At 49.7% G+C, this 16,765-nt stretch overlaps 3 protein-coding genes across 3 annotated transcripts; all 3 read left to right on the top strand.

Moving 5' to 3' along the window:
* LOC8076543 (indole-2-monooxygenase) lies at positions 1,671–3,774 on the top strand. The gene is made up of 2 exons (XM_002444979.2): positions 1,671–2,724; positions 3,011–3,774. The coding sequence occupies exons 1-2, from the start codon at positions 1,732–1,734 to the stop codon at positions 3,668–3,670; spliced, it is 1,653 nt and encodes a 550-aa protein (XP_002445024.1). The 5' UTR covers positions 1,671–1,731; the 3' UTR covers positions 3,671–3,774.
* Positions 7,254–9,361, top strand: LOC110436995. Its single transcript, XM_021464918.1, has 4 exons — positions 7,254–7,634; positions 7,938–8,886; positions 8,960–9,106; positions 9,186–9,361. The coding sequence occupies exons 1-4, from the start codon at positions 7,254–7,256 to the stop codon at positions 9,359–9,361; spliced, it is 1,653 nt and encodes a 550-aa protein (XP_021320593.1).
* On the top strand, positions 9,485–14,140 carry LOC110436994. Its single transcript, XM_021464917.1, has 5 exons — positions 9,485–10,258; positions 10,336–10,512; positions 10,941–11,045; positions 11,129–11,217; positions 14,026–14,140. The coding sequence occupies exons 1-5, from the start codon at positions 9,485–9,487 to the stop codon at positions 14,138–14,140; spliced, it is 1,260 nt and encodes a 419-aa protein (XP_021320592.1).

Here is a 16,765-nt window from a genome sequence, read left to right as displayed (position 1 = left end):
ACGAGCAGGTGGTTCAGTAAAAATAGGGTCTTTGACTTCCTCGTCTGCTGCTGGTTCTTGGTTCTACAAATGTACAAAAACTCATTGAATTGAGCCCACTAGCAAATAGATAACAAAAATCATAATATCATATATTATGACTTAGAGTTTCTGCTCAGAGAAAAATGTTATGTTATGCCATGACAGTTTGTTTACTGTTCTTTTTTAGTTTTCTGCATTCTACTCGTGTTGAAATCTATATCATCCTATTTGAGAATTTCACAACTTGCATAAGCTTTTGTCAATCGGATGACAACAAAAACCATAATCATAAATTAATGAATAATATAATAATGACCCAAAGGATGTTATAGTTTAGAGGAAACAACAGACTGACAGTTGGTTAACTTTCAGTTTGCTGCATTATGTCAGTATCAACTTTGGCATCATCATTGTAGTGTAAGGGACTTAATGGCCCTCAAAACATAGTAATACAGAAAGTCATAGTGATATCTAAGATAGATTACTGTACAAACACAAAACGATCACAATATTCGCTTTAGGCATAATATAAAACTTTTCATTTACATTGGTTCACATTGCATACTTAGGCATTCAAATGTCCATGGACAGGCTTGAACAAAAATAATATCAACTCAAAGTTATTTGGTGGTGAAATCAGTTCTTTCAGAACTACCGACCAACCACATTGATAAATGATGATTAGGGTTAGGAGTCTGGATAAGGGTGGGTTAGGAGTGGGATCGAGAATGTACATGCCAGTAACTTTTCACAGTGTGATCGATTACAGATTCGATCGACAAAACATCAAGCAAAGTTATCTATTATTCACTTCGTGAACTATTGACGGGCTAAAATGGCCCAACAAAACAACTAGCATATATATAAGACAAATAGCTAGAGTTAGACGTAATTCCTCCAGTCCATTTTATAAGGTATACAGCTTGACAAATAATTTGAAATTAAAATTCAACTTGTAAACCGGGAAGTAAATAAAAGTAACAAATCTTGGTAAGGAGATTGAAATTAAATAGTTGAAGTGACTAGCTCAAACCAAACATTAGATTAACAGGTTATCTAGATTACGCTAAAATTTTTGGGAGTATATATAATGTAGATAAGGAGTTAGGAATTGCCAGGGGTACATATATAGTTCACAGCTGAATCTGAATAGTTGATTGAATCTTGCAGATGGGGGTGTCTTGTAAGTTGAGGTAGAACTTGAAATGATGTGAATATCTTGTATTGAGAGGTTGGAAGTTAGTGATATGACATGGCTATGATGTGGATGACTCGTATGTTGAGATAAAACTTGAGATGATGTGGATAGGTTACATTAAGACGTTGGAAGTTAGTGACATGACATGACTGTTAGTGGAAGATGATCGATGTAGATGTCTTACGTATTGATGAGGTAGAACATGTAGTGGTAATAATTAGTTTTATAAGAGATATAGCTGGGAAATCAGTTTCTACGTTTGGATATAGACATGACACCTCAAGCACAAGGACAGAACTAATCCAGTCATCTTGACGTGTAAAAAAAAACGAGATGCGAGAGACAAACAAGGATGAGTCACATATGTTTACCGTACTTTCCAGAATATCTAGCCAAAACGTACGTTCTAGTTCTATATATATAAAGCATATACAAAGGACAAGAAGCACAACAGGAAGGCAGAAGCACACACACCACCTGCCTGAACCTCGCTTGGCTAGCTAGTAGCAACCATGAGTCACCTGGAGGTGGCATTCCAACTCACCTCTTCATCGTTAGTCCTGGCACAATGGCTCCTATTGCTCCTCGTTCCTCTCCTGCTCCTGCTTCACTACTACTCCTCCCGACGGTCAAGGTCAGACCGCCGTCGTCATGGCAGCAGCAGCTGCAGCGACGACAAGCAGCAGCAGCAGCAGCTTCCGCCTTCGCCTCCGGGGCTTCCCATCATCGGCCACCTTCACCTCATCGGCGGCGACCTCCCGCACATCACCCTCCGTGACCTCTCCGCCAAGCATGGCCGCGACGGCCTCATGCTCCTCCATCTCGGCGCCGCCACCACTCTCATCGTCTCATCCCCGCAGGCCGCGGAGACGACCATGCGCACGCACGACCATGTCTTCGCATCGCGTCTCGTCTCCACCGTCAGCGACGACCTCATGTACGGGTCCTCCGACATCGCCTTCTCCCCCTACGGCGAGCACTGGCGGCAGGCCAGAAAGCTGGTCACCACGCACCTCCTCGCCGTCAAGAAAGTGCACTCGTACCGCAGCGCCCGCAAGGAAGAGGTGCACCTCGTGCTGGCCAACGTACAGGCGGCGGCGGCGGCGAGCACAGCCATGGACATGGGTATGGTGATGAACATGTTCGCCAACGATGTCGTGAGCCACGCCGTGACAGGCAAGTTCTTCCGGTCAGAAGGCCGGAGCAAGCTGTTCCGGGAGCTGGTGGAGGCCAACTCTGCCCTGGTTGGAGGGTTCAACCTGGAATACTACTTCCCATGGCTGGCGAGGTCGTTAGGTTTCCTTAGCAGAAGGTTTCTGCGCAAGAGAGCCCAAGAGACGCACAAGAGATGGGACGAGTTGCTTGAAACCATACTGAGCGACCACGAGCGAAAAGACTCTGCTGTGCATCGCCACGACGACGGACGAGGTGACTTCACCGATGTGTTGCTCTCCGTTCAGAAAGAGTATGGTATGACCAGAGATCATGTTAAGGCCATCTTGCTGGTGAGTAAATCGATCCTCTCATATATAGAATAAAGTCCATCACCAATCCCTAAACTTGTTCGGGTATGTCATCCCGGTTCCTAATTAAACTCACAAAACGACACCTAAACTTGTTCGGTTGTGCCATTCTGGTCTCTAAACTTAGAAATCTCCAATATAGGTCATCAAACTTGTTCAGTTGTGTCATCCTATATCTATACTTGTTTTTAAGTCTTATCTGAATCAAAACAGGGCGAATCTAAAAACTCTATATTGAAAACTAACTCATATATTTGATGATCTGCAGGACATGTTTGCTGCGGGCACAGACACGTCATCCTTGGTCCTGGAGTTCGCCATGGCCGAGCTGATGTGCAACCCACAGCAGATGGCTAAGCTACAAGGTGAAGTGAGAAAGCACACACCGTCAGGACAAGAAACGGTGGAGGAAGAGAACCTATCTAACATGCCCTACCTGAGAGCGGTCGTGAAGGAGACACTGAGGATGCACCCGCCTGCGCCGCTCCTGGTGCCTCGCCTCTCCATGGCGGACTGCGTCGTCGATGGCTACTGTGTCCCTTCCGGCACCAGGGTCATCCTCAACGCATGGGCTCTTGGCAGAGACCCGGAGTCATGGGAGAAGCCGGATGAGTTCATGCCAGAGAGGTTCATGGACGGTGGCAGCGCTGCGGCCATCGACTTCAAAGGGAACCACTTCCAGTTCCTGCCGTTCGGAGCTGGACGAAGGATCTGTCCTGGCATCAACTTTGGGATGGCTGCTGTTGAGATCATGCTAGCAAATCTCATGTACTGCTTTGACTGGCAGCTGCCCGTCGGCATGGAGGAGAAGGGACTTGACATGACAGAGGTGTTTGGAGTGACGGTGCATCTAAAGGAGAAGCTCATGCTTGTTCCTGTTATTCCCAAACTTCGTGCTACTTCTGGTCACTCCAGTGCAAGCTGCTGAGGAGACGTCGTCTATGGCCATGGTCAAGTGAACTACAATCTATACACAGATTGGATTGAATGTATATTATATATGGTAATAAATAGTGTGTACTAATAATTCAATCCGGAATATCTCTGTTGTTGAGATTTCCTCACATATGAAGTGCTTTCGTTGTAGATCGAGACTGAACTGGCCAGACCTACAGATGGCCAAATGGGTGACATAACACTAGGCTAAATGGGTGAATAAACCAAATAGTTCATTAATCCCTTGGGTGACTAAAGGGAACTAAACCAGCCGTAAGACACCCCCCTGCCCCTCATTAATGCACTCGTGGGGGCAGGGTGCAGTGCTTGTTCACATGTGCGCAATGCGGTGGTGGCCTGAGCAGGGATCATGACGGCCCCCAGTGACGCGGGGCTATGATGAGTGCACGTGGGACATAGTGGGAGCGAGGTGGAGGTAGTGGTGCCAGTGATTACTAGTCTTTGTACAATAGTTTCATTTTTGGTCTTTTAGAGGCATAGGGATGGAGGTCTTTGTACAGTAGTTTCATTTTGGTCTTTTAGCGCGCGCGGACATAGGGATGGAGGTCCATTAGAGGCATTTTGGTCTTTGTACAGTAGTTTCATTGGCTATTACTGGTTGGCTATTCAGACAATGATCTAGCTAGAGACCTAGTTTATAGAAGCATAGGGGGTGGCTTTCTATCTAAATAGCAGTCTGATCTCTGATCACTTGGTGCTCGCATAAAGAGAAGACTATGGCATTATCATCTTGTGAGGCAAAATTCGTGGCAGGTACTTACTGGTTACTGCAGCAGCAGTACAGGCTTTGTGGCTCAAGAACTTGTTGAGTGAACTCACTGGAATTCAGTCCAAGGTGGTGACATTGTTTGTGGACAACAATTCAGTATTCAAAAATCTTACTGGTGATGAACCCAGTGTTTCATGAGCGCAGCAAGCGCATTGATACAAATTATCACTTCATTAGAGAGTGTGTTAAGCGAGGTCAGATAGTTGTAAATAGAGTCAGCACTGTGGAGCAGAAAGCAAGCTTTGCCGGCAGTCAAGCTAGTGGTGAACTGGTGATGACTAATGAGACACTTGCTTGGCGTTTGTGATCTTGGCGAGCATCAGGCTTAAGGGGGTGAATGTTGGTGTAAGCCTACTGCTGGATGACGTGGAGAAAGGTGATCGAGCTGGCTTGGCAGGAGGAGCTCGTTTGAACTCAAATAAGTGCATGTTGGAGAGGGCCGGTGACTGCGCCCACGACGTGCACGCGTAGGCGGTTTTACACCGAAGTCACTTTGTATATCGTGTTTTAGGCGGTTGTTTAGCTTGCTATTGTATGTGTAAGCTGCAGGTATATGTGGCTGGGACATAATAGTTTGTGTTAGCGCTTGATGCACTCTGTAATTGAGTTTGTACTAAAAACTATCCATCAGTGAAAATAGCAATCGTCCTCTGATAGTTGCAGTTCGTGCTCATCTCTGTGCTTGCGCGTTCTTGAGTTCTAGGCTATCTACCATGATCCCAGGCTGTGATTGTGATCCATGTACTATCATCTTGCACTACCAGTCAGGCTTGTGTTTTGTTTTTTTTTTCTCAAACACGTAGGAGATCGAGCTGTGTATCATTGTATTAAGAAGAAGAACAAGCTTGTGTTTGTTACTGCTTCCCAAGTTACAAATGCGTAATACACTGTAGTCTCTGATCCCCCCTTACGCACGCACAGATCTCTCTCTATCTCTTTCTCTCCCTCTGAATTTCAATGTAACAGGGCCGGTCTTGTAATTCAGAGTATGATCTCTGAACAAACTAAAGCTCTCTCGGCACTGCATCCTTCTAATCTTCAGGTCCAACATCATTAGCTGCTGCTGAACAACACAAACAAACTTCTGCTGCCACACTTTTGCCCTTTCTAAAATTATCACCATTGCTCAACCTTGTCAGACCCTAGTACTACAGTTTTCTGAGGTAAGCAATACCTCCTTGCTGAGATCCCCACTTCGCATTTTGCATCAAAATAAACTGATCAATCATGTACTGTTTCTGCACCTCAAAGTATTTATAGGGCTGAACGGCATGTGTACTGCAATTCTCAGGACGACTGAACAAGTCTGCTTCCCACGCGCCTGAACTATTCTTCAGGGAACATTGCTTGCTAAGCTATTCTGCATGCCACAAAGAGTACTACTTTGGTCACCACCCGTTGCCCATGGCGAGATCGAACCGCGGACATGAGCAAATCACAGAGGATAATCAGATTGTTGGGGAGATGCTCTCCGCACTCCCCAGCAGTACGGTGAATCGTGAACCTTCTCACTCGGTGCCGTGAGGGGTTTGAGCTCCAACGGACAGTAGGCTCAACAGTAGGTGAAAACAGTGAATGCCCTCCCTCTTTTTATTAATGTCGGCGTGCTCCTTTTATAGGGCTCGGAAACCGACCTAAGACAGTTACAGATATGCCCCGTGACGGTGGGGGAATATTCCAGCATATTCGTACATCACAGTCTGCTGATCCCAAGTTACTTGCGTAATTTCACACTACAGGCTCTCCACGCGCTCCTCGTCCGGGGCTTCAGACTGTCGAACGCTCGTATCCTTCGCCCGGCAGTCGATCCTTCGACTCTTCCGCGTCGAAGGTTCCATGAGCTGGCTGAGTCGGAGGTTGCTCGGGTTGGCCACTTCGGAGGCCGCTCGGCTCAGATGCGCCGGAGGTTTATCTCCTCCGCCGCATCTCCCGAACATCCTTCGCCATAGGAAAGCTCGAAGGTTCCCCCCTTCTTCGCCCGCAGATCTCCGCCGGTGCTCCAGTCCCTGCATATGCTCAACATAGCGAGAGTCATGTCAACGTTAGCCTTTCTCAGGGTCCTCCGCATGCATCTGCACGGAGGTTTCCTGGGTGGAGGATAGCCTTAGACGCTACCAGGTCGGAGGTTACTCGGGTGAAGGATAACCTCAGACGCTACCAGGGGGAAGGATGCGGCCATTCCCCAACAGTTCCCCCTTTTTGGGCTAATGGCACTCCTGCGGTCCATGTGCTCAAAAACATGCCACGCTGCGGAGGCTGCGAGCATGGTTGCTGCCTTCCCCCCTGGTGCGCAGGATGTGTTTGTTAGCGTCTTCGAAAAAATATTTCTTTTACCTAGACATTTGTTTTGACAGGATCCTTCGATCATTGTTGTTTCTGATAGGCTGTTATCCTTCGCGCGTTAGAGTGCGAAGGGTATTATAACCGTTGGAGTTAGCCGTTTGGGCTGGTGAATCGCAACGGTCAGGCTGAGTCCTCCGCTTTTAGCCGTTGGGCGCGGGGAATCGCAACGGCCGCGCGGTCGCAGGCCCCCCCCTATAAAAAGGGATGCTGGGGGGGCTCTGAGCTCTCACCCCTGCCGCTCATTTCCTACACATTTTCCTTCGCCACATTTGCTCGCACCGCTCGCGTGTGTTATTGCTGTGTTTAGTTCATAAGTTTTGTCGGAGGATATACGGTGGCTCATTTTCCTCCGCCGCGTCCTTCGAGGTCAGATTTTTCTGGTCCTTTGCGAAATTTTCTTAGTGTAAGGTCTGGGGGTTGGCTGCGGAGTTTTGAGGAGTGGATGCTTGAGGTGGCAGCAGCTCAAGACCTGGAGGAGACGTTGTCCGACGTCGAAGCTTCTGTTGGTGATCTGATCAGCGCGAAGGAGTTTGAGGAGATGGCTGCAATTACCTTTGAGTTTGGGGAGTCGACAGTGAGGACGGAGGATATCGCTGACATGGTTGAAGCGCGGTTTTTCAAGGATGGCCGCGCGAAGGCTCCTCCTGCGGGTCAGACGGTGCCTGCGCCTGAAGAGGGTTATGCTGTTGTATTCAGGGATTTTTTTACCTGCGGACTTCGGATGCCTCCGTACCATTTCCTTCGCGAGGTGATGGAGAGCTTCAACGTTGAGCTACAGCATTTCAGCCCCAATGGGATACTGACCCTTAGCAAGTTTTCATGGGCATGTGAATCCTACGGAGCCATGCCCCACATTGACACTTTTTGCTCATATTTCGAACTTCAGCGCCAGCCTAAGAAGGTGAAGGATGCCGAAGGTGTTGAGTGCATTGCGCAGTTTGGAAGCTGCGCGTTCATGCCGCGCCGCACAATGCCTGGGCCAAGGTGCGAGATCTCCTACTGCCAAAAGGGCAAGTGGGAGAAGGATTGGATGAGAGCCTGGTTCTACGTGAAGACCCCCGCTGCGTCGAGGACTTTGGATGATGGTAGCGTTGATAAGGTTTACCCTTACGCATCCTTGATGAAGGAGTTGAAGCCTGTCTCGAAGGTTGATCCTTCGAAACCGGTGTCGGAGGAGCAGCTTGAGGCGCGATTGGCCTGCGACAAGGCCTTTGCGCTGGCTTGCCGATACTCCGGAGGTCGGGACCTGGTCGAGGAGATGGTTGCAGCCGACTACTGGCCCCTTGGCCGCAGGACTGACGAGTTCACCATTGAAATGGTGCAAGTACCGGTCTTTGGTCCTCCGGAGGGGTTGCCGTTTTCTCGATTTGGCGCGGGTTTGCCGGAGGATGAGACGAAGGAATCTTTTCTTGACCGCGTGGAGGTTTCTGCTCGGAGGATCGTTGGAAAGATCTCAGAGAAGGAATACCTCCAGCGGAAGTCCGCACTTGGGACTATGCCGCGTTTCAATCGCGTTTTTGAAGAGTTGGGGATCGAGTATGAGGATTATGCCGTTCCTCCGGAGGTTCTGCTTGGCCTGGAGAAGAAGAAGGATTCATCCAAGGCCGTTGCCGCGGCGGAGGCTAAGAAAAGAAAGGGTTGTGGTGCTGTTAAGCAACTTGCGAAGAAGCGCAAGGCGGAGGTTGTGCTGGAGACTCCTTTGGAGTCTTCCTCTGCCCGCTCTTCTGCTGCCGAGTCTAACTCGGTGGCTTCTGTTCCTGCGGAGGTTGCTCCTGCTGGTGGAGTTCCTGAGGTTGAAGCCTCACGCGCGGTCTCTTCTGTACGCGCGCCTTTCGCGTCCCTTCTTGGGGAGGAGTCTTCCGACGCGGAGGTCCCTGAGGCGAGTCCTGCGCGGGAGGCAAATCCTGTGGTGGCTGAGAGTCCTGCGCGGGAGGCTTTGGCTGGAGGAGGATCTCCGCCGAAGGGTGGGCAAGAGGAATCCAGTGATGAGGCAGAGTCTGTCTCTATTCGAAGGATAAAGAGGGTGGAGGCTCCACCGCGTGCGGCTGGAGATGGTATAAACTCGTTGTACATGGGTAAAGATTTTATTTTTATTGATTCTTGTTTTTCTGCGTTTTTTGCTTGACTTGGTCTCATTTTTTTTTTCAGAGGATGTTTTTGCTGGGCTGGCTACCGCGGAGGAGTTAGCTAAAGGCGCCAGCGTTGCGCAGGAAGGACTTGCTGTTCCTCCGCGGCGTGAGCCCGCGCCTTCTGCGTTGGCAAGTAGGCCTTCGCCTGCTGATGTTATTGGTCCCGGTGAGTTTCTTCTTTTTTGTTCAACTAATTGGTTTGTTTTTTGGCATTTTATTCTAAGGTTTGTTTTTGTTTTGCGCAGGTGCTTCTGATCCTTCGATCACAGGTTGGACTGATGCCTTGCGCGAGGTTCATTCCTTGGTCGGAGGTTCGTTGTCTGGCCTCCGCCAAAGGTTTTTTGTTTCTTACGATGTTTTTTCTTACTTGTTTTTGCTTTACAGATCGTTTTCGTCAGAAGCTCCACGGCATGGACTTTGACACGCTCCTTCGCGTGCAATATGAGCACCATAGCCTTGTACGTTTGCGATGTGTTATATTTTCCTTCGCCGTTTTTCGCTCGGAGGTTGGTTGTAATTCTTATTTTTTGAGCAGGGTCCTCACATGGCTGCCGCCTTGGAGGAGCGCTGCTCCCGGGAGGTTATTTGCCGGGACGAGGCTATTGGTGCTCTGAAGAAGGAGAACGAGACCTTGGAGGTTGAGAAGGCTCGCCTGACGGAGGAGGTTAAGGAGTTTTCTTCCGTCAGGCGGGAAATTGAGTCCCTGAGAAAGGAAAGGGATGACTACAAAACTGGGTCGGAGGCCTTGAAGAAGGATAAAGAAGATGCCGAAGCTTCGGCGGCTGTCCTCCGCACGAGTGTCACTGAGGCGGGGAGAGTTAGGGACTTGGCCCTGCAGCGAGCCGAGAAGGCGGAGGACATTGCTGAACGCCTTCGCAAAGAGCTTGACGCTGAGCGGACGTCTGCGGCTGAGCTGCAGACTCGCATACAGAAGGCGGAAGCGGAGGCTGCAGCTATTGTTGGGCTCTATGCCGACTCGCTGGCGAAGTTTGGGGGTAGCACCTCTGCTCCTCCGTCCGGCGGCGACGTTGGGGCTGCCCTCGCATGGCTGAAGTCTCATATCCGCATGCTCCCTGACTTTGTCGGGGGTGCTGTTGATTTTGGGGCTTTGGCCGCGGTTAGCTCCTTTGCTAAGCTGCTGCGCCGCGGAGGTTGCTCCCACGCGGAGGATGTTGCCAAGGAGGAGTTCGCGTCGGCGAAGGATGTTGGCGAGGGCACCTCGAGCCTGCGCAAGTCTGTCCGGAACTTCATTAGTTCGTTCTGGATTAGGTTTGGGCGGGCTGAGGCGAAGAAGATGGCGGAGGCTCGTCGCGCTGAGGTATTCTTTGACTTGGTTTTTATTTTTGTATTATGTTTTGCTGTTTTGCAATGTTACTTAAGATGGATATTTTGTAGGAGATTGCGAAGAAGAAGGCTAAGGTTGACAAGGCCGGTCCTTCGCGTCCACCAAGCGAGGCGCATCCTCCGACCCAGGCTGAAGCGGAGGCTCGTGATGCTGGTGCCAAAGCTCCGGAGGGATATGCTGCCAAGGTTCCAGAGCTGCCCGAGACTTCTGCTCCTCCTCCGCCTCAGGTGTGAGGCTTTTTAGTTTTTAGGTTTTTCTTAGTCTTTTTTGCGTCCAAGCATGTGACGTTTTTTTGTAACTAAGGCCGGAGGTTTTGCTTAATTTGTAAAGACTGTTGAAAATGTAATATATTGAGTTGTTTTCAGATAAGGACCTGCGCAGGATCATTACATTACTCCCCTTTCAATTTTTTACAAAGGGATTTATGTTTCTGGCGAATTGTGGGAGTACTGGCGAATTGCCTTCCCTAACATGAGGGTGGTGGATATGTTTGAGTTTGTTGGATATGACCTAGATGACGAACGATCTGAATTCGTCCGGTCGCTTGCGCGCCGAGGTTCATGGCCTCCGGCTTAGGTGGTTGTTTTTGCTTTATTTTTCGTTTATCGTAGGTTATGTGTATATTTCTTTGACAAGGTTTGTTGTTTTTGCGCAGCCGCCATATCCTATCCTTCGCATCTTTGGTGAGAAGGATAGGGTACGCTGGGTGTCGGAGGTTTCCGAGGATTTGGCTGAGCCTTTTCTCCATGGTTATCCGGAGGTTCGAAAGTTTCGTAATACGTTTTGGTTTTATCCTTCGTAATACGTTTTGGTTTTGAAGTTTCTATCTTTTTTTTTGTACAGGTTGTGAGGTCTGGTCCAGAGGATGTTCTTCCTTCGAACTTTGTCGAAGGAAGCTACGTTACCCCTGTGACGTTCAAGCGTGGAGATCTGTATGCGAGGGGTTACCTGATTGATTGGTGGCGCCATAAGTATCCTACGCGTAGTATTGATGACTTAGTGGATTTTCTTGTTCGTGATTACTGCGATGAGCTTAGGCTTATTCCAGATTCGTATGTAAAAATTGTGCGAGGGTCTTAGAACCTTCGACTCTTGACGGTCGAAGGATGTTTTTCGTTTTTGGTTGTAAACTTTTGTTGTTTATAGTTAATAAAGATCAGACATTTTAACCATTGCTTCGGCCATGGTCTCCGCACCTTTTAGCTTTATTTTTATTGCAACCTTCGCGCTATAACGTTTATACATTGCAACGTCACGGTGGTGTTGATCCTAAGGATCTTTGTGTTGTTGTGGCATGCTTGTGCTTGATGCTCGATGTTGCGAAGGTGTTGTTGATTTTTTCTTGCGCGGAGGATCGCCGCTTCTTGGCCTTAGAACCTTCGACTTTATTGGTGCGAAGGAGCCTCCGCTGAATTGTGCTACTTTTTTTCTTTGCTCGACTCCCATGGAGTGTTGTCGAGGAGAACCTTCGGGTATCTGAGTCGGAGGTTCTGAAGGGACGTTACGAGACTTCGTGCGATACCCTTCAGAGACCTCTGAGTCTGACTTCCATTGTTTTTGTTGTGGCTGTACACGACTTTGTGGTCGATGTTCATCACAACGCCGCAGTTCTAGTATTACGAAGCTTCGTGTGATACAAACTTTTGTTGCTGTTGTGAGGCTAACTCCTGCTTCCATGGTGGCCTAGGATTTTTGCTTTTTGACTGCTAGGTTTGCACTCGATGCTCGGGTCTTTGTATACTGATCCTGATTGAGGGTGGGGGCAAGGTGAGCCTGGTTTTATAGGCTTTCATGCATTTATTTTATGTACTCTGTTAGGTTAAAAATTTATTATCGGGTTATTGATGGTTGTTGTGGTAGTTGGTTTTGCTGTACCTGACTGAGGGTTATTGTAGTTTTGTTTTATTTTCACACTTTGTTTGTTAGGGGTCTGCTTAGAGTAGCAGGATACCTTCGACCTTATTTTGGTGAAGGTTATGTGAATTTTGATGAGGTCTGTCCTGTGAATGTTAAACCTCCGCTGCCTTTTGGCGAAAATAATATAGTTCCTGATGCCTGATTGTCCTCAGGTCTTTGTCAGGTTTGAAGGTTTTGTTCCTTCTGGCCGTGTGATGCCTGAGGAGGACAGGACTTTTTCACTTTTTGGCCATGCTATCCTTGCTGCCCGGCTCTTGGCTAGGTCTTTTGCTAAGGATTTGGTGCTTTTTCACCTTTGAGGACGTTCCGAGCTTTCTTTGCTTTTGGATGAAAGCTGCGGAGGGTCCTTGTGATCACGTGATGGTTTGTCGAATGCTACAGCCTCGTTGCTGGCTGTTTTTCGACTTTTGGGCTTTGGTTCTGGGGTGGATTCCTCTTTATATCTCAGAGGTTTTTACATAGGTTCTGCCTCGTTAAAAACCTCACCTCCTGGTAGGAGTACCCTTGTGAGGAAAAGAGTGCAGACCTTGGAGTGCGAATAAGTAGAGAGAAAAAGAAAACAAGCGTATTTAGGGACGTGGATGCCGCCGCTTATTTTGCGGGGGTCATCCTTACACTCAAATGTAAAATCTTCGTAGATTGTCGACGTTCCACGTGTGGGTGGAGGTTCTACCTTCGAGGTCTTTCAGGTAGAAGGATCCCGACCTTCCCGCTTGTATTGCTGTATAAGGTCCTTCCCACTTGGGTTGCAATTTACCAGCGTTTGGGTGATCTCCTTTTTTCCTGAGTACCAGGTCCCCATTTTGTATGTCTTTTCGTACTACCTTGCGGTCTCTCCAATTCTTGGTTTCTTGTTGATACCTGGTAATGTTCTCCACTGCCTCAAGTCTTATTGATTCTAAGGTTTACTTGCAGTACTCTTCATCTTCAGCCAACTGCTGCTTCATGGAACGCAGGCTTTGGTGTTTGATTTCTTCGGGCAACATTGCCTCTTCCCCATACAAGAGCTTGAATGGAGTGAACCCAGTTGTTCTTGAAACTGTTGTGTTATGTGACCATACAACTCTGGGTAGTTCTTCAACCCATTTCCCCTTGCGTAGGTTGAGTAAGGTCTTGGAGATTGCGGAGAATATTGTTCTGTTTGCTCTTTCCACGGCCCCGTTTGACTCTGGGTGATAAACAGACGCGAAAGCAATTTTGGTTCCTATGTGATGGCAGAATTCCTTGAAACTGTCTGAATCAAACTGCTTCCCGTTGTCAACTGTGAGCAAGCTTGGAACTCCGAATCTGCAGACTATGTTCTGCCAGAAAAATTTCCTGATTGTTTCAGAGGTTATGGTTGCCAGTGGCTTAGCTTCGATCCATCTTGTGAAGTATTCGATGGCCACGACGGCGAATTTGTTTCCCCCCTGGGCAGTTGGCATCGGTCCTACCAGGTCCATTCCCCATCTCTGCAACGGCCATGATGCTGATATAAGCTGAGTTGGTGCTGAAGGTCCTGACTGAATTGGTGAGAAGGTTTGGCAGGCTTTGCATGTCTTCACTATTTCTTCAGCATCTTTGATGTGAGTTGGCCAATAGAAGCCTTGTCTTAATGCTTTAGCAGACAATGCGCGAGGTCCAATGTGAGACCCGCACATTCCAGAGTGTATCTCTTGCAGGAGCTCTCTGCCCTCGCTTTGGGTTATCCTTCACCCGAGTAACCTCCAACCTGGTAGCGTCTAAGGCTATCCTCCACCCAGGAAACCTCCGTGCAGATGCATGCGGAGGACCCTGAGAAAGGCTAACGTTGACATGACTCTCGCTATGTTGAGCATATGCAGGGACTGGAGCACCGGCGGAGATCTGCGGGCGAAGAAGGGGGGAACCTTCGAGCTTTCCTATGGCGAAGGATGTTCGGGAGATGCGGCGGAGGAGATAAACCTCCGGCGCATCTGAGCCGAGCGGCCTCCGAAGTGGCCAACCCGAGCAACCTCCGACTCAGCCAGCTCATGGAACCTTCGACGCAGAAGAGTCGAAGGATCGACTGCCGGGCGAAGGATACGAGCGTTCGACAGTCTGAAGCCCCGGACGAGGAGCGCGTGGAGAGCCTGTAGTGTGAAATTACGCAAGTAACTTGGGATCAGCAGACTGTGATGTACGAATATGCTGGAATATTCCCCCACCGTCACGGGGCATATCTGTAACTGTCTTAGGTCGGTTTCCGAGCCCTATAAAAGGAGCACGCCGACATTAATAAAAAGAGGGAGGGCATTCACTGTTTTCACCTACTGTTGAGCCTACTGTCCGTTGGAGCTCAAACCCCTCACGGCACCGAGTGAGAAGGTTCACGATTCACCGTACTGCTGGGGAGTGCGGAGAGCATCTCCCCAACATTGGCGCCCACCGTGGGGCCCGAAGGATCACCTACGATGGCTGGAAAGAGAACAAGCACCACAAGACCTCAATCAGAGCCCTCCAGGAGAGGAAGGCCGAGAAGGGCCGTGCGGAGCACGTACGCGTCCGAGGAGAGAGAAGGCTCTGAGGGCGAGCAGCCGGACAACGAGCGGCCGGAGCCCGACCAGGATCCTCCTCCCGCCGCAGGTCCGGCACAACCCACGGCCACGCAAGAGCTCCAGCTACTGCAGACGCAGCTGCAGAACCTCCAGCAGGAGCGAGACCGGATCGCTGCCGCCTACGCCGCCAGCCAAGAGGCAGCAGTGGCCGCGGTGCAAGCTGCTGAAGTCAGGCAGCAGCTTTCAATCCTGCAGGCAGAGATCCTTAGCATGCAACCTCCACCTCAGCCGACGATCCAGCCCACTGTCTTGCCCAGCACCGGCCCAACATTGAATGTGCGGCCGGCAAACTACGGTGGCACGCTGCGGAGCACGTTGGACCTTCGTTCCCCTCTGTCCGAAGGATTGCAGACCTCGCCTTGGCCAGCAACCTACAAACCAATCACGCTCCCCAAGTTCAACGGAAAAGCTAACCCCCGCCAATTCCTGATGAGTTTCGAGGCAGCTGTAGCCTCAGCTGGAGGAAACGAAACTGTAATGGCGAAATCCTTTGTGATCGCGGCCGAAGGAGATGCCTTGGCATGGTACTCAATGCTCAGGCCCGGGTCGATCTATTCATGGGAGAACCTCCGAGACAAGATTTTGGCAAATTTCCAAGGATTCGCTGTTGAGTCGCTAACCTCCACGGACCTGTTCCAGTGTCGCCAGAGTCAAGGAGAAGCACTGCGGGAATATTTCCAAAGGTTCGTGCAGACTAAGGCAAGAGCACCCGGCGTGCCGGAGGAGGTTGCCATTGAAGCAGCCATCAAAGGTCTTCGCATAGGGCCCTTTGCAGCTCACTTGGCCAGAGAAAAGCCAGCATCCATGCACGAGCTGTACCTTGAGTTCGAGAAGTATTGCAGGTCCGACAACGACTACCGCAAGAGGTTGGAGGACCAAAACTCTCAGAAGAGGCAGAGCAATGACAGAAACTCGCAGAAGAAGAACCTTAGCCAGGATGAACGCCGGCCACAGCGAGAGGCTGGTGGACACATGATGAATATTGAGCAACCAAAGAATGACAGGCCGGAACATAACCGTCCACCGGCGGAAACGCGAAACCCGGAACGCAAACCCAATCAAGCCGGGAGAGGGGGCCGAAACGCAGGATGGCCAAAAAATCAAAATCAGCGGCCACGGAAGCAATATTGTTTCTTCCATGGGGAGGAGAAGGGTCACTCCACCAGGGATTGCCCGGATGCAAAGGAAACTCAGGAGAGAATCAAGAGCAGGTCAGCTCCGCAACCTCCGACACCAGTTGCCCAACCTCGGGAGGTAAATCACACATTCCCTCAAACCTTCTACCATTCATATGTCAGAGGTTCAAGCCAGCAACACCCAGCTCCAATTCAGCCAAGCGCGCTAGCCTCCGCTTACTATCCCAGCTTCCTACCAGCTTGGCGCCCAGCCCAGCAAACCGCGGACCACAACCTTCCACCAAACTATGTTCCTCCACGACCTCCACAGATTACATACATCGAAACCCCGCAACTCCACCAGCAATCACTGCCTCCCCCCCCAAACCAGCTGCAGTTAGTCCAAGCTCCACCTCCACCGAAAATCGAACCCCACCCCGATAATCAGATCGGCCCTCATACACCCCTGCCCACGATTGGAATGATCTTACCAATAGCTGGAGGGTCCTCAATGGAGTTCCAGACAAAGAAGCAGAAGAAGGATCACCTCCGGCTTGTTAACAACGTTGCAGTTCAAGGGCCAGTAAGATATACCGATTGGTCCAGAACCCCAATAACCTTCACCGAGGAAGATCTAAGGTTGGAAAGCTACCCTCACACAGATGCCTTGGTCATAACAACAAATGTTGCGGGTTGGGGAGTAAGCAGGATCTTAGTGGATTCAGGAAGTTCCGCAGACATAATATTTGCTGGAACCTTCGACCAAATGAAGCTCAGCAGAAGCCAACTCCAACCTTCAGAGTCACCTTTGATCGGGTTCGGAGGAAAGCAGATACATGCTCTGGGGAAGGTCGCCTTGCCCGTATCCTTCGGCACATCGGAGAACGCAAGAA

The sequence above is a fragment of the Sorghum bicolor genome, chromosome 7 (genome assembly GCF_000003195.3).
Source record: "Sorghum bicolor cultivar BTx623 chromosome 7, Sorghum_bicolor_NCBIv3, whole genome shotgun sequence".
Taxonomy (NCBI): Eukaryota; Viridiplantae; Streptophyta; class Magnoliopsida; order Poales; family Poaceae; genus Sorghum; species Sorghum bicolor.
The sequence above is the reverse complement of the archived record's forward strand: the minus strand, read 5'-3'. Positions and strand labels throughout refer to the sequence as shown.